Below are 20082 nucleotides of genomic sequence, written 5' to 3' on the forward strand. Positions count from 1 at the left end.
TATATAATAACACTGATATTCTTTTAGATATCTAAAAAAAGTATATATGTATACATATATATACATATATAAAAGAAAATACATATGAAAGTAATGCTATAGTCCCACATTCAACATCGCCTGCGAGATCCTCAGATATGGACCCCATGCCGTCTGCATATTTCCGCATATGTCTTTTTGAAAATCGATAATTTTCCAGACACAAAATCCCCAAGATCCGGAAGCTCCATCAACGTATCCAAACTCTTCATGAATCGCCATTCGATCCATCTTTGGGGATCAGCATCTGCGGGAATTGCTGATTCATCAACCTTTGCTCCATTCATGACCAGCAGTTTGACAATCGCTGCTTGATGGGTCAAATCAGACATGTTGAAAACAGCAGCATGGAACGCGCCGACGTGTCGGGCATCTTCTGCATTCGCACTGGCCCCGTGCTCGAGTAGGACTTTTACTACTTCATGATGTCCTCGCTGGGCTGACATGGCCAGCGCCGTGTAGCCGTCTTTGTGACAGTTGGGGTTTGCACCCAGATCCAGCAGAAGTCGGACCCTATGTCTGTTACCGCACTGAACAGCATATATCAAAGGGCCGTCCAGAATGCTTTCACAACCGCTCTTGATCTGAGCCCCTTGCTCGAGGAGCTCACATGCGAGTTCTTGATTGGACCGTGATATTACCGTGCCAAGAAGCGTGCCTTGTATAGTTGTATGCTGATCAGTGCTGGTGTTATGCTCACTAGGTGTGTGAGGCCAGCCACGCCCGGTTTGATTCTTGGCATTAACATCTGCCCCGTGTTTGATGAGAATTCTCGCCATTCTCCCATTGCCGCGATCGACAGCTATTCCCAAGGGTGTAAAGCCGCTGGCTGACGTCGCATTGACTTTCGCGCCGTGTCGAAGAAGAAACTCGACCATCTCGTCAAGTCCTCTGTCGACCGCTATGCACAAAGGCGTGGAGCCGTCGATGTAAACTGCGTTTACATCTACGCCGTTTTCAAGAAGCAACTCTACCATTCGTGCATGGCCGCGTCTGATTGCTGATTTCAAAGGCGTAGAGTTGTCGATAGCCGTTGCATTTGCATCTGCGCCGTTTCCCAGCAGAAGCCCGGCCAGGTCGCAATGCCCTTGGCGTGCTGCTTGTGAAAGGGCAGAATCCAACTCTTCTTGAGACATTTGTCCGTGTTGGATATGCATTTGGATCATCTCTAAGCTGCAACCCCACTGTTTGAGCCGTTCAAGGCTGTACCTGGCCTTCAGTGCCCCTCGTCTCATGCTGTGCAGCAGCCCAGGAGCACTATGGAGTAGGACGGAGACGCTAGCTGTTGAGTGACGTTGGGTAGCAATGTAAGCTCTTCCTTCCATCGTCATGCCTGGGCCGGCTTCCAGAGATGGGTCAGCGGTGAACAAGACCAGGCCAGCCGTTTCAAAGAGACCCTCTTGGCAGATAAAGGATACGATTGACGCATGGTTATCGACGAGACCGGCTGTCTGCTGTTCCGAGAGAAAATACTTCCACCGGCTTGCAGTCGGCTCTGTGTTGAAAAGCTTCTCTATCATGTCGATGAATCGGTCACAGGACTCACAGTAGCGCATTGGATATTGAAATTCGTCATCGTCTGGATCTTGCACTTTGAGCTCAAGAATCGGCAAGTTGCTGAGCCAGTTCCTGGCTGCATATGGCCCAAATGAAAAGTCTGCAGGCCGCGCTGTGTTGGAACTGGTACTAAGTTTATTGCGGATACACTCAAGGTATGCTGTGCAGCACTCCTTGATAGTCGTAGTGGCTTGTGACTTGATGAAGCTGCCACCTGCTCGCATAAGATACTCCTTTATTGAAAAATGCGAAAGATGGATAACGTCGACCTTGATATTTTCGGTTGAATGTTCCACATTTTTCTCAATTCTAGTGAGAGCCAGAAAGGATGGACAATATCCCACAGTCTCCCTCGATTGAGGTGGCCGATCGTTAACGTCAAACGGGGTTTCCGAGTTTTCTGGACGCATAGCTACAATGTCCACGGCTTCGCCGAGAACCAAAGGCCCATTCCCCCAGACCAAGAACTGGAGGAGACGAATCGTCTTTGGTTTGCTTGCTGGTGGAATCTGTGTCAAGATTCGACTGTATGCCTCGTCCAAGGTCTTGGGCAAAGCCCGGAGAACCTCGTCGATTTGATTTTGGTCTATACAGCGATACAGGCTTTCTAGCTGACACGCGGCCAATCGAAAACTGGTGCAGAACATGTAAGCAAATTGCAAATGTCAGATTGCTGTGCACATGGATCCCACTTACATTCCGCCAGCACTGTTCCCAATCTCCTTTCGAATCAATTTTTGTACTGTATGGTTTCCATTCCACCTGCTGAGTCCTGGGTGATTGACAATTTCGAAATCGACGTAAGCTTGGATGTCCATGTCAACGGCCTCCTTGTCCAGCTCAAGACAGTTTTCCTCCCCGATGAGAGGATTCAATGTCCTCACAAACTCGTCTTCTGGACGCCCAGTTGCGATGAGTTGATATTGACCGAGCTCGTTGTCCGAAAGAAGATCCCTCATCCAGGTTAGTAAAAGTGGACGCTGGCTACATTCATCAAGCGCATCCAGAATGATGTAGATTTTGCGCGGCCCACTCGCCATAGCTTTGAGGCAAGTAAAAAAAGTCGCAGCAGACACTGGAGCGCCAGTAAGTTTATCAAACAGTCTTGCGAGCTCTTTGTTGGAATTATTGAGTCCGGCCAAGGTGTCATGCAACTGAAAAAGCAGGCTGCGGAGCATCCCACCAAGCGTTTGCAGACCGCGGTCATTAAAGTCGAAGAAAAACGAAATGGTGATTGAGTCTTTCAGCGCTGCAACGTGGTCGAGGATGGTTGTGGCCAGAACGGTTTTGCCGCATCCAGGCATTCCATGCAACCACATATGTCGCCTTACTCCCTGTTTCCATTGAAGAAACTGGTCAGACGCAAGAAACCACTCGCCTGTGCCGGGATGTCGTCGGTCTCTTGCGTTGGCTGCGTTGACTGAAGGCCCGGGTGCTGCCAACCAGTCCTCGATGCCAGCGTGGATCTGGGACGATGGCAAGTGGCCGGCTTCATCGACTCCCGTGTGTACTAAAACAAGTAAGAGAACTTAGAGACAGGGACTGCAAGGGTAGGTTATCCAGTACAAGAAGAAACAAGGAAACGAACTGTTATTGTTAGTGGCGCCGAGTTTCTTCTCCCTTTGAACCTTTTCAGGGTCTAGCTTCCGGAGCAAACTACTCGCATAGGCCGCCGCGTTCATGGCTGCGAATGCCTGCCATTTTTCCTTCTTGTGAGTGTCGCTGTAGTCGCAGATTCCACGTATAACTGCGCATTCGGTGACGTTCATCATGCCGAAAGCCTCCACCTCAAAACAGAGCACGTCTTTCTCCGACGAGTACTTGTCTCGCAGCATCGCGTCCTCCATCAAAGAGTTTCCAGAAACCACAAGCCCATAATGAACAGCAAAGGCGTCTTCGTCATGGCGTTGTCTCCTCGGGATTTGCTGAATGCAAGCCTGATCGGATCTCTCGCTCAACGATTGATGGACGTAGTCGGTTTTGTAGAGAACGTCTTCGCTGGGGTCAGGCTGTGCATAGTTCCTTTTCAGCTGAGGACAACGTTCCAGTGCTTCCTTGACCAATACGCCTAGGTTGTTTCCATCGGATTCGTGCTCGACCTTTAGGCTCCGTATTGCAGCACTGAGGATGCGCGGCGGAGGGCTCACCCGCCCAGTAACCACGAAGCGTTGGTCTTGAATAGACTTCCCAAAATCATACTGCACCACCCCGCCATGGCCTGGTCCTGGGGTGGCAACGACGACATCCCCGAGCCGTATGTCGTTGGTTGCGCTTGGCGCACCCCCAGCGATACCGACCATCAACACGGAGCGCACCTCTGGGAAGCTCCTTACCAAGTCCGCAATCACGGCTGCCGCACTGTTAGCGCCGTATTCGCCGTTAGGAAGGCATGCCATGACGACATTGTGCTCCCCTATGCTGCCGAGAATATATGTGTTGGCGTCGTTTTGTTTCCGCTTGACGGGCTCCTTGTGTTCTTCTGTGAGAAAGGCCTTGGATGCAGTGAGCTCTGTATTCAGTGCACAAACCCATCCAACAGTGTACTGCCTTCTGTTTGGCATTTTCAAAGTTGCAGGTGTCGGCAAATCCGATGATGCTGAGTGATCAGTTGCCTGGAGACTGGAGCATCGGCTAGTGGTATAACAGGGCTAAAAGATGACCACGAGAACCGGCTGCGGGATAGAAACAAGATCCAATTGCTCAAATCCAAGTTGGGCAGAACAAATGCTGAAGTGGCGCGGCATCTGGGTCGGTTGATTGGCTTGAGACGATGACTTGAACGATACAAGGCATCTTGGGCTGTCGGTGGCGTGCATGCCCAGCCACACTTGCGCATCCACTGGGGTCTTTGCTGGCTATGAACCATTCATGGCGCACCCGACTTCTTAGGCATGCCCTCACCGACACATTAGGTGTGATCCAGTAAGCAAGCAGGATGCATTCACAAAAGACAGCCACATACTCGGACTCAAGTAGCTAGTTGCCTTTTAATAACAATGCAATCAGCTGTTTGCAGATTTGCTCTTGATTTATTAGCTTTGTGAGTTGCCATCACGGCCCAAAGTTGCTCTACGCCCCCATACACTCAATAGCCCCAGCAAAGGTCAGCTTAGATGAGCCTCCCGTCAGGACTCTATTTGCTCCTCTTGTAGATCTTCTCGAGGAACGTCTCAAACACACTCTTCTTCAGTCCCTTGCTCTCATCAATCTTGGAAATCTTCTCACGGATCTCGCCGACCACCTTCTCCTCATAGTCCTTGTAAATTTGCTCCAGACCCATATCGTCGTAGAGCTTCTTGATGACAGCCTCCTTGGCCTTGTCCTTGCGGCCATAGTTCTCCTCCAGAATCTGCCTCTGCTCAGGAGTGGCAATGGACAGAGCCTGGTTGACGAGCCAGCTGCACTTGTTGTCCATGATGTCGGTACCAATCTTGCCAATGTGTTCCGGGAGACCAAAGTTGTCGAGGTAGTCGTCCTGGACCTGGAAGTACTCTCCCATGGGGATCAGGATGTCCTCGGCAACCTTGAGGTTCTCGGGGGTGCCGATGTTGAGCTGGTGCAGAGCCAGAGCGACGGGGAGGTAGAAGGAGTAGTAGGCGGTCTTGTAGATGACAATGAACCGGTACTTCTCCATGCTGAAGTTGTCGAGGTTGACCTTTTCCTCGGGGGCGGTGAGCAGATCACACAGCTGTCCGATCTCGGTCTGGTATGTAACCTCGTGGAAGAGCTCCATCAGGTCTACGTAGGCGGGGTGGTCGCGGAAGAACTTCTTCAGAAGGGTGTAAATGGCAGCCTCGAGCATGAAGGCGTCGTTGATGGCCACCATGCCCACGCCCTCCTGACGGTACCAGCACGGCTGGCCGCGGCGGGTGATGGAGGAGTCCATGATGTCGTCCGAGACGAGGAAGAATGCCTGCAAGAGCTCCGTCATCCAACCGAGGGTCGCCGCCTTGAAGTACTCGTCTTCGGAGAGGGGACGCTCGAGGAGGGCTGAGACCGAGTCGGGGACGGACATGCCGCGGTTGCATTTGCCACCGATGGCATTTGTTTCAAGGCTCTGCGGTCCATTAGTCCTAGTCACGACTTGCGGTAGGCTAAACCGAGCCAACGGAGCCGCATACCTTCTTGTACCATGCCAACTCGCCCTCGGGCAGCTTGTAAGACTTGGCATGCTCGAGCAGGACCTCCTCAAGCTTGGGGAAGACGGCCTCGAACTCTTGAAGTGTTGTTTTTGAAGCGGCCATGTTTGCGGCTTGTGTTGTTTGTTATGCGCGTTTGTGTTGAGACGGGCGACTTGCGATCGGACGGCGGGATTATGTAGTAAAGTAGGGAGAGGAAAAAGTTACAAATCCGGACGCGAATGGACGATGAATTTTGTTGACTTCAGGGGTCTGATTCTTATCGCCCTAGCATCCCGACCTTAGCCGATCGGAGAGGTAGGGTTACCCAGGATAACATCCTGATGTTTGATGCCCAGTGATGCAGCGTCTCACGTCACGTCACCTCTAAAGCACCACCATAGTTTTGACATTCACAGCGTGCATGAACAGCGCCTACACTAGCAAAACCAAGGACATACCAACGGTCCGAACTACTGTCACAACTCGGCCATCTTCAAGCCAACTTCTCTTTTATTGCTGTCAAAGTGTCAGAAAAAACTTTGTTGAACTCGGATGGTCCCGTCAAAGGAGGGGCCATCTTTGGCGGGGTAAGAGGTCAAAGGCGGTCAAGGATGATGTGCAGATTTGCGGGAAGATTTGCGAAAAGATGGTGGGGAAACTGCCAGCTACCCCTGCCACCACCGTCATCGCAGTCAATAATGAGCGACGCGTCTGGGGAAAAAGCGCGACAGCTACATTACCTGGTATCAATCTCCAACTTTGTCCTGCGTATACTTGGGCAGACGCCGCCTTCGATTCGCTCAACCCGAATATTTTGAGCTTCTTTGCTGACAAGAAGGATTATTCATCTTTGATTTTGTTTACATTTCTGCTTTGTCTCTTGACCCCAAACCGTCACGATGATCACAGCCCAGTTACGGGAGGCTCTACAGGAGGCTGTGGTTATGTGCTCAGAGAGATGCCTCTATCAATCCGCAAAATGGTTCGTCTGCCTTGACCCGTCTGAATGGTCGGCGCTGACACACAAACGTAGGGCCGCAGAACTTCTCAGTGCCATCCCTCCAGATGCCAATGACGCAGACCCGGAAGGCGACCAAAGCCGCTTCATCTCTCCAGGTTTCGCCCGTAACCCAGACCCAACAGAGGCAGCCCTTGAAGCTGCCGAATTCAACAAGTACCTGCTCGCCAAATCCTTCTTTGACTGCAAGGAATTTGATCGATGCGCCGCCGTCTTCCTCCCAGACTCTCTACTCGCTGGTCTAGTGCCTACGACCCGAGCTGAAGACAATGTACCATCGGCAACCGCGTCGACAAAAGACCAAGCCAAGCCTCCTTCCACGCAAGCTTTGCGTCCCCAAGATTTACCAGAGCTCAGCCAGAAGAGTCTGTTTCTTGCACTATATGCCAAGGTGATCTCGGGCGAAAAGCGCAAGGACGAAGACGCCGAGATGGTTATGGGCCCTCATGACCTCGGTACCATCGTAAACAAACAGCTGCTTCCTGTCAGCAACTACCTAGAGCAATGGTTCAATAGGCGGTCGAATGAGGACGGATACACCCCAGGGAGTCAGGGGTGGTTGGAGTACTTGTGAGTGAGCCATGCGATGGCAATCTCTGGCGACATGCTGACATGCCTTTTAGATACGGTATGGTTTTAGCCAAGTCAAAGAGTGAGGCCGAGGCGATGGAGTGGTTTATCCGCAGCGTTCATTTGTTCCCCATGAACTGGGGCTGCTGGTTGGAGATGACTTCACTCATATCAAGGGTAGCAGATGTAAGTGAACTCGGCTCGCGCGCGCCTTGTCTTGGTGCTAACCAATAGTCTGCTTCTAGCTCAACGCCATATCACCTCAGTTGCCGCAGAACATAGTGTCGTTCATGTTTCACCTTCACACGTCGTTGGAGCTTTACCAGCAGGGACCTCAACTCGCCCACTCGTTGGAGGAGCTTTTGAAGCTCTTTCCCACGTCTTCTTTTCTCCTAACCTGCAGGGCATTGCTGGAATATCACAACAAAGACTTGACTCTGGCCGAGCAACACTTCAGTACGCTTCTAGCGCTTCATCCCCATCGGCTCGACTCCCTAGATCACTATTCCAATATTCTCTACGTGCTCAACTACCGGCCTAAACTAGCATTCCTAGCCCATCTTTGCTCGTCGGTGGACAAATTCCGACCGGAATCATGCGTCGTTGTCGGCAACTATTACTCTTTACTGTCGATGCACGAAAAGGCTGTGCAGTACTTCCGACGAGCTTTGACGCTGGATCGATCCTGTCTTTCGGCCTGGACCCTGATGGGTCATGAGTACGTGGAACTGAAGAACACGCATGCTGCCATAGAGTCGTATCGCCGAGCCGTCGACGTCAATCGCCGCGACTACCGTGCATGGTACGGTCTTGGACAGACATACGAGGTGTTGGAAATGCACACATACGCGTTGTGGTATTACAAAAAGGCAGCCGGCCTCAGGCCCTGGGATGGCAAAATGTGGATGGCGGTGGGCTCTTGTCTGCAAAAGATGGGTCGCGAGCGAGATGGGATCAAGGCGCTCAAGCGTGCTCTTCTGGCTGACTCGTCATACGAGACTGGCTCTGGATCCGGACTGGGAACCGCCGGAGCAAGCGGGAGCTTTGCCGCTGGGGGTCTCGATAGAACCGGTGCTCTCCACATGGACCCTGAAGTTCTGTTGCAAATCGCCAACATGTACGACAATCTGGGAGAGCTGGATGAAGCTCGTATGTACATGGAGCTGTGCGTCTCTCAAGAAGATGGAGGAGAGGAGGATGACATGGCCGGGTTAGGAAATTCGATCAGTATTCACAGGGACGCCTCGGTGGGCGGGTCAGACGACGACGAACCGAGGCCAGAGGGCAGCAAGATGAACACAGCACCGGTCGTGGGTGGCGGTGGAACGGGCGTGACGCCTGCTACAAGCAAGGCTCGTATGTGGCTGGCCCGCCACGCCCTGGAGTATGAAGACTACGCCGAAGCGCATAGACTCGCCACAGAGCTATGTCAGGATGGTGTGGAGGTCGAAGAGGCCAAGGCGCTCATACGTGAGGCACGGACGCAGATGGATCTCGCGCAGGCTCAAGGAGACGGAGCAGGCAGTGGTGGCGCCATGTCGCGCACACCTCAGCAGGCCAGAGGCTAGAAGCCACGATACCAGCGCGAAGATTCGGTTGATAGGTTTCAGCTGCAGCAGAGTTACCTGGAGGTTCATCTGGAGACTATTCAGTCATTACAGATTCTTGAAGAGGTATCGTCAATCAACGATAATCTCCGGGATCTAGCGATCGCGCGCCCCCCTCATCAACTGAGGGGAGATGCGCCGGTGTTTGTTAGTCGCGTTAGCAACCCGAGCGGCATGCACCTTAATACTGAGCCCGACGAGCCTGTCAGTCCGCGGCGACGCCGTCCGCGAGCAGCTCGCGACACGCAGTCAGCCAGCCATCGACCCCGGCAGAGAGCATCAGGAGATATGCAGGGTCATCCAGACGCTTTGGGCGGGTGGGCAGAACACATTCAACTCGAAAGACGGAATCGTGTACAGAGAGAACAACAGCATCAACAATGGCTGGAGACATTCGATCTTCAAATTGGGCGACAACCGACAGAGTTGAGAATGTCTGAGCGGCCTGTCAGACAGCAGCGGATGGAAGCGGGTAATAACAGCCAATCGACTTCAGGGCCACCATCATCTAGAACCAGAACAAGGGCCGCAAGAGCGCGGTCGGGATCGGCAGCTACGACGATGCTTCGATGAATACGATGATGGACCCAATATCATATGCGCACGGTAGCCGGTATACCACGTTGACAAAAATCGTTATATTCTACTTGGCTGTAAGCTTGGTGTGGTCAAACAATCATGCGGATGGTGTTATTGTCGCAGGAATGACGTATACGCGGCTCGGGTTTGGGAGGGATTGGGTGGTGGTTTGTTGGGGACAGGGCTATACCCCGCTTCCTCACCCCTGCAGGGAGTAGTAACACGGCTTGCACGGTAGTGTGAGCTGTTGTGTTGGGCTATTATTCCCTTTGGCGAGGACATCAGATGACGTTCAAGAATTGTATGGTCAGCATTACTGCAGTCTAGCCGTTGAGGACTACTGTACGCTGCTGTTGTCGTGGTCTTGGCACGGCAGATGAGGTGTCGTTGCGATCTTGGTCCTATTGACGCTGTTCTCAACCACTTGTATCGTTTTCTGTCTCTGTCACGACCCATCCCCGTGCATTCGTTGGCGCCAGTTGCGGATCGGTGGGCTAGGCAATCAGGCACACATTGATGCATTTGCATAATATGGGAGTTCTTTCTGGGCTTATTCTAGGCCTCTGAGCGCCTATTGCATGCCACATTTCTCGTTCTTCATAACAGCCGCTCTTCTCCCCTTCCAGCGCCTCCAAAGTCGGCTTGATGATTGTGATTGCTGGGCTGACGGGCTGGGCAGTGGAGGTGAGCCCAACGCATGCAGGTCGGGACTCGGCCTCATGGGGTATGCATAATTCGCGGGCTTGCATTGTTTCCTTGCTGCGTTCGTTATCATTGGCTAGATGTCTACGGGGGTTGTGGTTCAATTTCTGTGCGCCGGAGATTGTAGTTACATTTCGTATGTTTAATGGGGCACAGTTCACATTGGAGGTTTTGCGCTTTGCGTTGTCCCGTCTCCTGTATTAGTCTGGAATACTCCGCCAGGCGAGTTCTGAATGGCATTCGGCCAAAATTTGGTCAAGTCTGATCATATCAAATTTATATTCTGCAGCGGGGACTGAAGGAGTGCAGTCGCCGGTCAAAAGGGTCTGCAGTGAAAATCAATGAACCCCGGATTTCTTTTTTCACTACCGTAAGCTGTGTTCAGTATCTTGTAGCCTTTGTGAAGTAGCAAATCTTGGATACTTTTTTTTTTTTTTTTTTTTTTTTTTTTTTTTTACAATCACAAATGTTCGGCTGGGAAAGCAGAAGCCCAACCAAAACGGGTGGAGCGTATTAGTATAATATAATTAGATTATATTGATCAACGAGACTAGTCTCGGATAGAAGGTGCGTGCAGCGTTGTTAAAAAAAGGGGCCTGGAATCACGGCCCCTGCTTTGTCCAAAGGTACACCAAGCTCTCGGACAAAGCCAGTTCTTTTCCCCCACAGGCCGGTGTGCGTACCAGCCATATTCTACAAACAAAAGGGAGCGTCGCAAGGAGAAAAAAAAGAGAAGGAAAGATTATGGGATAGTCTGACCTCCCAAACAAAAGAGCGGTACCTCCATAAAGGTAGATTGACGAGAACCACCTCTCGCCGGAAAGTCGGGGGGTTTTTTTTTTAAATCACCAGTGCGGCGACGGCGAGCATACCGCCGAGGCCGGCGCCAAAGCGGGCGGCAGCTGCGGTCGGGATTGGCGGCGGTGTGGTCTGCGCAGGTGGCGATGGCGGCGGCAGCGTGCTGCTGCTCGGCGGAGGTGGGGGAGGAGGAGGCAGCGTGCTGCTTGGGGGAGGCGGGGGAGGAGTGTGAGACGACGGAGGTGGTGGTGGAGGAGTGTGAGACGGCGGAGGTGGTGGTGGAGTGTGAGATGGTGGAGGCGGCTTGGGAGTATGCGATGGAGGAGGCGGCGGAGGAGGAGTGTGAGACGGCGGAGGTGGTGGAGGCTTGGGCGTATGAGTTGGCGGCGGCTTAGGGGTGTGCGACGGAGGAGGAGGCGGCGGCGGCGGGTGGCTCGACTCCGTTGTGCAGGGGGTGGTCTGCGGTGGTGGTGGAGGCGGCGGGTGGCTGCTCGACGTCGTGCACGGAGTGGTCTCCGGTGGTGGTGGTGGTGGAGGCGGCGTATGGCTACTAGAAGTAGTGCACGGGGTGGTCTCCGGGGGCGGAGGTTTCGAGGTGTGCGGAGGCTTGGTCGTGGTCGACTCGGTCGTGGGCGGCTTGGTAGACGACTCAGTCTCACAAGGAGTAGTCTCGGGCGGCGGAGGAGTGTGAGACTTGGTGGGCTTGGGCGGCTTGGTCACAGACGTCAGGGTGGTTGGTGGGTACGTCTTGACGGTGCTCGACGGAGGGGGAGGAGGGGCCTTGGTCTTGGTGGGCTTCTTCTTGGTGACGGTCACGGTCTTGGTGACGGTGACTGTGCAGGGCTTAGTCACGGTGTAGGTGTGGCCGCCGTTGATGTACAGGGTCGGCTCCTGGCTTGGGTGTCAGCAGCTGTTTGCGATTGTTTGGGCCAAGGCTGGATGGCGGTGGTTATAAGTGGCCTTACCGGGATATAAGTCTCAAAGACGGTCACGGCAGTCTCGAGCTCGAATTCTTCCTCGGCCCAAACCAGAGCTAGAAGCCCGGCGAGCGAGTACACAGTCGAATATCTCATCGCTGTGCTCCCCGAAGCAAGTCTTGTTTATGTTTGGAACGAAGGTGGATAGCGAAAGTGTAGAACAACAAAAGTGTTCCAAGCGACTGTTGGCCTACCAAGTCTCCTTCAACGAACGATGGAGAACTAATTCATTTAAAAAAAAAATCTCACAAGAAGGCGGGCATGATGAGATTTATACACAAGAGCAGCATGGCGTGTGCTGGATGAGTGAGAGCCGCCTCTGGCCGCGGCTATAGTGGTCGTATTCCAGCTGCATATCGTCCCTGCAAGCGGCCGAAATCGTCTAGAAACAGAAGGGATTTAGACCGATGACGAAAGCCGGAAAGCTGAAAGCAATACAAGAGCCAAGAAAAAAATGCTACTGGGTTGGCCACTAACGCGACCAGAGTGGAAAGGGGCGTCATTGGTGATCTTCAGGAGCAACATTGGCAACCTGGAGAAGAAATCATCCACTGCACATCCCCTGTCCTTGGCTATAGCCTTTGCCCTGCCTTAAGTTGCCAAGCGGTATACCTCATCAGGCCTGGACGTTTTTTTTTTTTTTTTTTTTTTTTTTTTTTTTTTTTTCAAAGACTATGCATGCGTAGTATGACAAAACCCAACACGAGCCCCAAGTCTTTTTCAAGGTGTGGGTGATGATCTGTCTCTGCTATGTTTTCCAAATACGAGCTTCTTGGCCAACCATTCCCATCTTTGCCGGACAGAGTGGTGTGGATGATCCACACGCACTTGAAAAGCCCGTCGAGAGCAAAGGCGAGTCTCCCCATTGGGCCGATCACTGGCTCGGTTGCCCGTTTTGGTAATCAAGCTACAGCCTGCATATTCGCAGCTATGTAAGGGCCAGTAGAAGGCTTGGAGGGTTCTGTCCAGGGTTCCCCTCATTTTTCTTTTCTTTCTCTCAAGAAGAAGAACCACGTCAGAGACGCCACGTCTGATTGGTCCAGGCTGACAGGGAAATAAATGAAGATGAGCAGAGGGTATAAGAAAGTGAGAAAAATGACAAAAAAAAAAAAAAAAAAAGAAAAAAAAAGTGGCCGGGAAGTTGCGCGCCCAAGACTTCTCCTGTGTATCCATTTCTTGCTCGTCATCAACGCGGCTCGTTATAGCGCCGGACAAACAAGTCCCACGATATCACTTGTTGATTCTCCATAGAAAATAAAAACGAAACGAGGCAAACAGCCGCACCTGAGTTGGAAACGATGGTGAGGAAAAGGGGTCTTTGATAAGAAAAAATCAAAAGTACAGGATCGATTTATCAGGGTCTTGGCTGGGCAACAAGGTGAGGCATTTTATCAAGAAACAATACGCAAAAGTAAAGACAGAAATCCGGATTCCGACCCGTTGAGCTTACCTTGCAGTACCTACAACAAAAACCTCTGGACGGAACGTCACATTTCAAGGTGGGGTAGTAAGCAGGTCCGGCCGCTTTTGTCGGCCAGGCTAGAGCCAAGACGATCGATCCTTGAGATCATCTCCACGTCGGTCGACACTTTAAAGTGTAAGCAGTGGTAAGACTTGTGACCTGATATGGGTTAGTTCAATCTTTAAAAAATCTCGTCAGCTGGGTTCTTCAGCCTAATTAGCAAGTAACAACAGGGCTGGACTAGACGAGACTAGTGCTAGATTATTCGAGCTGCAGATATGTGTGTCTTGACGATTACAGCTTGTACATGTCTAGCTAGTGCATCAGCTAAGGATCACGTGTTGATTTTTTTTTTTTTTTTAATTACTCTTTGCTACAGTAATTTGCCTATAGAGAGATCATGGAGATATATAAAGAAAGAAAGAAGAAAAAAAACCACATAGAAATCTAGGGTCGGATTTGAAATTGGCACATCAAGACTAACCAAGCATCGAAACGCGCTGGTTGATTGTTTGATTCATGTACATAAGAGATGGTAAAAGTCAAGCAGGCAAAAAAACAAGCCGCAAACTATCAAAAAGAAAACAAAAACAAAAACCATGATTGCTTTGTCAAAAAGTAAGCATTGGCCTTGTTTCAATCCGTCAAACCGGCGACGGAGGGCTTTTGCTTTTCCCCCCCTTTTCAGAAGCGAAGATGAAACAATGAATTTCCCCGTTGCGCAACCTGGGCAACGAAATCCCGGCATCTCCTCAAGTTCCAGCCTCCAAAGTCAGATGCGCGCAATCCTATCGGTACAGAGCTCTGCCCTACTCCACAAACATCTCAATAGTCGTAAGTAGGCACCTCGGACGGCACCGCAACGGTCGGGGTGGCGACGGGAGGTTCCGAAAACGTGGGAGACACGGGAGGGTGAGGAGGACCGGTCGGCCTGGGAGGACGCGGGGCGCCCGCTGAGGGAGGCGAAGTAGCAGTCGGCATAGGCGGGTGCAGAGTGCTATCCGTGGACGGCCGCGGTGGCTGAGGGCGACCGATCGGGGGCCGGGGCCGACCTACCGGAGGACGAGGGTGGCCCATCGGAGGCCGGGGGCGACCGGTCGGGGGTACAGGTCGGCCAGTGGGCGGGGCAGGCAGATGGGTAGGCACGCCGGTCGGCGGAAACGACAAGCCGGTGCCTGGCGGATACGGCAAACCGGTAGGGAGGCCAGTGGGCAAATCAGTCGGCAAGTCAGTAGGGAGACCAGTGGGGTGGTCGGCCGGAAGATCAGTCGGCAACGCAGTGGGCAAGTCAACAGGGAGATCGGTGGGCAAATCAGTTGACAAGTCGATCGGGAGGCCAGTGGGGTGGTCGGCCGGAAGATCAGTCGGCAAAGCAGTTGACAAGTCGATCTGGAGGCCAGTAGGCAGGTCGGTAGGAAGACCAGTCGGCAAAGCAGTGGGCAAATCAGTTGGCAGGTCGATAGGGAGACCGGTGGGCAAGCCAGTAGGCAAGCCAGTAGGCAAGCCAGTAGGCAACCCAGTAGGCAACCCAATAGGAAGACGAGTGGGTAGACCAATTGGCAAGCCAGTAGGCAACCCAATAGGGAGTCGTGTAGGCAAGCCGATAGGAAGACGAGTAGGCAGTCCAATTGGCAAGCCAGTGGGCAACCCGATAGGAAGGCGAGTGGGTAAAGCAATGGGCAAGCCAGTGGGCAACCTGATAGGGAGACCGGTGGGCAAGTCGAAGGGCAAGTCGACGGGGAGAGCAGGCTGGCCAGCATCCTCCTGGGGTTGAACAAGTCCCTGGCCGTTTCGGCAGTCTCTGTCAGCGCATGCAAAAAATCAGGGACCGATGCCGTCGGGATTATAGCATGACTTACATTGTTCCTGACGTCGGGGATAGCAGCGCCCAAAACAGTGGGCCCAAGGGCAAGGCCAGCCCAGAAGATGTTGGAGATCATGTTTTCCGATTGAGAGTCAAAGACCTGCAGAGACGTGGATGATCGGGAGGGTTGCTGCTGCCTGAGCCGAAGATGTGTAGAGCAGGTCATCGAGGTGAGAGGGCATTTCGCCCTTTATAGACGTGTTGGCTGAATCCAGATGCAAAGTGATTGATCATGAAAAAATGATGCCGAGATACTCTGATGGCAGAGACATTGCCACCAGTACTGAATGTCAACAACCCACTGAATTTCGACCCTGAGATTGTACCATATGACGCACCCATGTTAATACCTCAAAGGATAAGCTTGGCTAATACAATGTCCAATGTTCTAAGCCAAGGACCCAGTAATATCTATCGGGAAAAATCTCAAACAGGAAGCTTCGGGACTTTGTTCTCGACATGGAAATCTCCTAGGCACGCATGCGGCTGAGAAGGTGAAAAGCCAAGTCCAGGGACGACGATGAGATGTAAAAAAATAAATTCGTGGAATATATTAATGAGGGAAACCGTGCGCGTTGTTTCCCCATTTGGTAGCTCTAAGTTGCTTTTCCATGTACTAACAAGCAGGCCTTGCATCAAGAACTGCTGGGATAAAGATTGGCGACGGAGATTGTTTCGCCGGTCCAGGATGGCGAAGCGAATTTTGACGACATCCCTCAGCTTCACCTCACCCGCTCGGATGTTGGCAAGCTTCAAAGTTGTGGCCACAGTTCTGCAGGCAAGTTGTCGCATCAAAAGTCGGGCAGGGAGCAATGAATGTTTTCTCTTTCATCATGACAAGAAGACTAGGAACATACTTAGAGCAACCTAATGCACTCAAATGACAGTGAGTCAGTCCACTTTGCAGAAGCCTTCTGAAGATATCTCGAAGCCATTATCTCCCTCGCAAGTGGCAAACCTTACCCCTAGACAACGCGGCCCCGACAAAGCAGCAGTCCAATGCCACAGCCTGACATGTAATACCAACTGGCACAATCCTGTGATATCAGAATAAACTAGTGACAAGGGTTTGCGACGATCGTTGGTTCGCCATCGACCGGAAACAACTGTAAACCGGATGGTGACATGGCGCCGCTTGCCGTCTTGGCTACTCGTCAAATATACCAAACTTGGACAACGAGGGCTTTTGGAAAATCGAAAAGAGGTAGCAGCGCGAACGAGAAGCTTTGGTGGTTCAAGACCTCGGCTCGCTAATCTGAAAACCTGGTAAACAAGCTCATCCCGATTGGTGGAAGCGGCATTCGCATGTCTCGCCAGTTGCCAAGTTTGTGGGAAGTAGAGTGGATGGAGGAACCGGTTCGTGCCTGGCCACTGCAGATCATCAAATCAAGACTCGATAGTCCATCTTGTAATATAGGCAGATGGTGCGCCGTTAAGGGCGACAAAAACAACAAAAATCGACTTCCGAGACGGGTGCGCACCCGAGCGGGACAAGCTTCCGGTACTCTTAGATTACCTGCAGGCTTTCGAGATCGAACTGCCGCTTCGCCGATATGCCGTAATCTTGTTGCTCGCAAATCATTGATTGTGATGATCGGCCATGGTGCAAGCAGGTATCGAGGGCGGATCCTAAAGGGTGATCAGTCGAGGTCGGAGTAGGTGGCGCGCACCCATACATGAGAGATTATATCATGGGCTGCGAAAACAGGAACAATAACCAGACAATCAAGCCTCCGCGTAAAGATATACTGACATGATAATTAATCCCATACATCATGAACATGGCTGTTGGCCCAAACCCAATAACACCCCATCACAAAGAAAACATGTACAAACAATGCAAGAATCATGCCCCGTTCCTGTAGATCTGTGCTCCCTGATTCCTGAACATGATGGTCTCCCTCCTCTGTAGGATCTTGAGAGCCCGGTTGAGCGCCATCTCACTGAAACCCTTGCCCTCGACCATCTCCCTCCTGAGCGTTGCGAAGCTGGTGCTCCACCCGATGGGCAGGCGTCGCCGCAGTTCTGCCTCGACCTTGGAAGCCTCGTCGTTGATCTCGCGTGAACCCTGGTCGGCGCCCTGGTTGACCGCATCCAGCGTCGAGGCCAGGAACAGCCGGATGGCCTCCTTGACGTGGTCCTCTGTCGCGATTGGAGCCAGCTGCATCTTGGCTAATGACTCTGTAATACGCACGATGGCCTCGAGCTGACGCACGGTGATGGGGATTGACGACCGCGTGTTCGCCTCCATCTCGGCCGCGTGCACCTGTCGCCGAATGGTGACAAAGTGTGACGACAGTCTTTCGGCTGCCTCGGCGCTGAGACGAGGGGCACAGCGTCTGCTTTGACGTCAGTAATGTCCTGGATGTCGGCGATAAAAGGATGCACTTACGATTTGCAATAGCTAATGTACCGCCTTAGTTTGTCAAACGGAATCTCGGACTCTATCTGCTCCTGAACGTTCGTCCTGCCTTGGTGAAGATTCATGACGTGCTTCGCGATCCGCTGGTCCTTTCCAGGCTCATGCTCGTCTCGAACGATGAATATCATGTCGAAACGAGACAGGATTGTTGTCTGAAAGTCAATGTTCTCGCCAGGAGACTTGAGCTCATCGTAACGTCCAAATATAGGGTTCGCTGCGGCTAGGACCGATGTCCTGGCGTTCAAGATGGTGGTTATGCCCGCCTTGGCAATCGAAATCGTCTGTTGTTCCATAGCTTCGTGAATAGCAACACGATCCTCGTCACGCATCTTGTCGAACTCGTCAATGCAAACCACTCCGTTGTCAGCCAGCACCATCGCGCCGCCCTCGAGGTAAAACTCTTTGGTCGACTGGTCCCGCTGTACTGATGCCGTTAAACCCGCAGCTGAAGAACCCTTTCCAGAGGTGTAGATGGCTATGGGAGCGACTTTTTCAACAAACTTGAGCAGTTGCGACTTGGCGGTACCGGGGTCACCCAACAGAAGAACGTTGATATCACCACGTAGCTTCATGCCGTCGGGAAGAATCTTCTTGGAACCGCCGAACAAGAGACACAGGATCGCCTTCTTGATGTCTGCGTTGCCATAGATTGACGGTGCAATACAGCCTGCGAGCACCTTGTAAATGTCCTCACGTCTGCTCATCTCCAAGAACTCCTGCTCTTCCTCTGGCGAAAAGGTTGCGTTACCCCTTGAAGCCGTATCAATGTCTGTTTGTATGCCTACAGCACGCAAGTAAGGCGTCCTGATGGCGACGGCCCCGCTTGTCGAGCTCTTGGATGCCTTGTTCTGATAGATTGAAAAGATTCCCATAATGGTACACCTTGACCCAGGTACGACGCGGTTTGTCAGATACCTATCTGCAGAAATCAGAACATGACGGGGGAGCTCTCCAACTGGGACGTCATCCGGCGCCTCTTGAAGTTTGATGACCTGCTGATCGACGAATTGTGACTTTTCATGCAGTACAAAGTACGGGTCGAGAGGACACTTTTCTGAGCTGTCAGCCGGTCCCTTGTTCCGTTCACACCTCCGGGGAAGAGTGACTCCGGTGAAGCCTCCAGACACGGGGATGTCAGAGGTGTGGCCGCAGTTTCGGCACTGGATGGTGAGGGAGTTGGCTTTCGACGACATGACAGATGCGCCAATGACGATTCCAGGCACTCGAACCAGACGCGAGATGGTCATGGAGTCTAGCTTGCGAATGGAGACATCTTCTTCGTTGGAGTGGAGGAGAAGCTGGTGTTCTGGTAGGTCGATACGCTGCTTGTGAGGGAAGACGATACGCTGGGTTGCTTTTCGCAAGGCCTTTTCGAACTAATGGTGGGATGGTGGTCAGTCACTTGGTGGGTTCCGGAGTAGAGTGGCATTTCTCAGCATCAAGTCTTACCAGTGGAATGATCTCTGTGGGTTCTGTGACAATACGATGCGCAAGTTCCTCATTGAACTTGATCAGATCGCCAATGTTTACATCGCAGTAGTATGCCTCCAAAAGAGCATTTTCTCTCAACTGATCTCTGTGTGGCCATCAAAGTTAGCTGGAAAGTCCAAGTATTCAGCGAGGCGATAGTTTATACCTGTAGATGAACTTGTTCTCAAGTCTGAAGTCGAGAATGAACTGTAATAGCTGCTCCTGAATCTGTACATTGGAGTCCTCGCCCTGCTCGTAATTTGACGAGAAGGCGTGGACCGAGAAGGGGCCTTGGCGATCCATCTCGATTTGCGCTTGTGAAGAAAATATTTTGTTGCGTGGGGTTTACGCTACGTTTCTTCGCGGGGCGCGCACTTTGTTTGGAAGATCTGATCTCGGTTCGATTTTGCGACAATGTTGCTATCGGTTGTCGTTGGCGGGGAAATTGAATTGTGGAGGGATGAGGCGCGCAAGGTCGCGACTTTTCGCGATCCACTCTAAAGTGGTTGCATTCGCGTTGGGGAATGGGCCAATCATGGTTGTTGGGTGTCTGCAGACAGTGTTTTCCGGTCGTCCCAACTCCAAAATATCTTGGTTCATTCTAAAAACCTGTTCTTGATTCTGTCTTGAAGCAAGCAGAGTCTACCCTGTCACAGCCAGAAAGCCTGTATTACACAAGTGTTACTGTTTCCTCGTTTCCATGATCACATTTACAGTAATTAATGTCACGTGTAAAGTGATACTACCCATAGACTTTGCTTCAACCAAGGGTTAGGCTTATCATCAGTCTCCACAATTTACAGGGGACCAATTGCTCTGCCGGCAAAAGTTCGGAACGGGCAAGCTGCGTCAGTGAAGCTGCGTGTCTTGTCCCTTGATGGGATGGCGTCTACAGC

At 52.0% G+C, this 20082-nt stretch overlaps 6 protein-coding genes across 6 annotated transcripts; 1 reads left to right on the forward strand and 5 right to left on the reverse strand.

Annotated features, from left to right (window-relative positions):
- Positions 1 to 131: 131 nt before the first annotated feature.
- Positions 132 to 4157, reverse strand: PpBr36_05524 (uncharacterized protein; the record flags this gene model as incomplete). Its single annotated transcript, XM_029892679.1, has 3 exons — positions 132 to 2229; positions 2293 to 3106; positions 3185 to 4157. 3 exons carry the CDS (start codon positions 4155 to 4157, stop codon positions 132 to 134), a joined length of 3885 nt encoding a protein of 1294 aa, XP_029750134.1.
- A 572-nt stretch (positions 4158 to 4729) lies between these two features.
- Positions 4730 to 5840, reverse strand: PpBr36_05525 (uncharacterized protein; the record flags this gene model as incomplete). The annotated part of the gene is made up of 2 exons (XM_029892680.1): positions 4730 to 5653; positions 5718 to 5840. The coding sequence occupies 2 exons, from the start codon at positions 5838 to 5840 to the stop codon at positions 4730 to 4732; spliced, it is 1047 nt and encodes a 348-aa protein (XP_029750135.1).
- Positions 5841 to 6616: 776 nt separating this feature from the next.
- PpBr36_05526 (uncharacterized protein) lies at positions 6617 to 8873 on the forward strand (the record flags this gene model as incomplete). The annotated part of the gene is made up of 3 exons (XM_029892681.1): positions 6617 to 7305; positions 7359 to 7491; positions 7551 to 8873. The coding sequence occupies 3 exons, from the start codon at positions 6617 to 6619 to the stop codon at positions 8871 to 8873; spliced, it is 2145 nt and encodes a 714-aa protein (XP_029750133.1).
- A 2160-nt stretch (positions 8874 to 11033) lies between these two features.
- On the reverse strand, positions 11034 to 12064 carry PpBr36_05528 (uncharacterized protein; the record flags this gene model as incomplete). Its single annotated transcript, XM_029892682.1, has 2 exons — positions 11034 to 11882; positions 11957 to 12064. The coding sequence occupies 2 exons, from the start codon at positions 12062 to 12064 to the stop codon at positions 11034 to 11036; spliced, it is 957 nt and encodes a 318-aa protein (XP_029750140.1).
- A 2191-nt stretch (positions 12065 to 14255) lies between these two features.
- Positions 14256 to 15370, reverse strand: PpBr36_05529 (uncharacterized protein; the record flags this gene model as incomplete). The annotated part of the gene is made up of 2 exons (XM_029892683.1): positions 14256 to 15212; positions 15290 to 15370. The coding sequence occupies 2 exons, from the start codon at positions 15368 to 15370 to the stop codon at positions 14256 to 14258; spliced, it is 1038 nt and encodes a 345-aa protein (XP_029750141.1).
- A 1770-nt stretch (positions 15371 to 17140) lies between these two features.
- On the reverse strand, positions 17141 to 19489 carry PpBr36_05530 (uncharacterized protein; the record flags this gene model as incomplete). The annotated part of the gene is made up of 4 exons (XM_029892684.1): positions 17141 to 17633; positions 17687 to 19092; positions 19166 to 19292; positions 19353 to 19489. 4 exons carry the CDS (start codon positions 19487 to 19489, stop codon positions 17141 to 17143), a joined length of 2163 nt encoding a protein of 720 aa, XP_029749365.1.
- Positions 19490 to 20082: the final 593 nt, after the last annotated feature.

The sequence above is a fragment of the Pyricularia pennisetigena genome, chromosome 6 (genome assembly GCF_004337985.1).
Source record: "Pyricularia pennisetigena strain Br36 chromosome 6, whole genome shotgun sequence".
Lineage (NCBI taxonomy): Eukaryota > Fungi > Ascomycota > Sordariomycetes > Magnaporthales > Pyriculariaceae > Pyricularia > Pyricularia pennisetigena.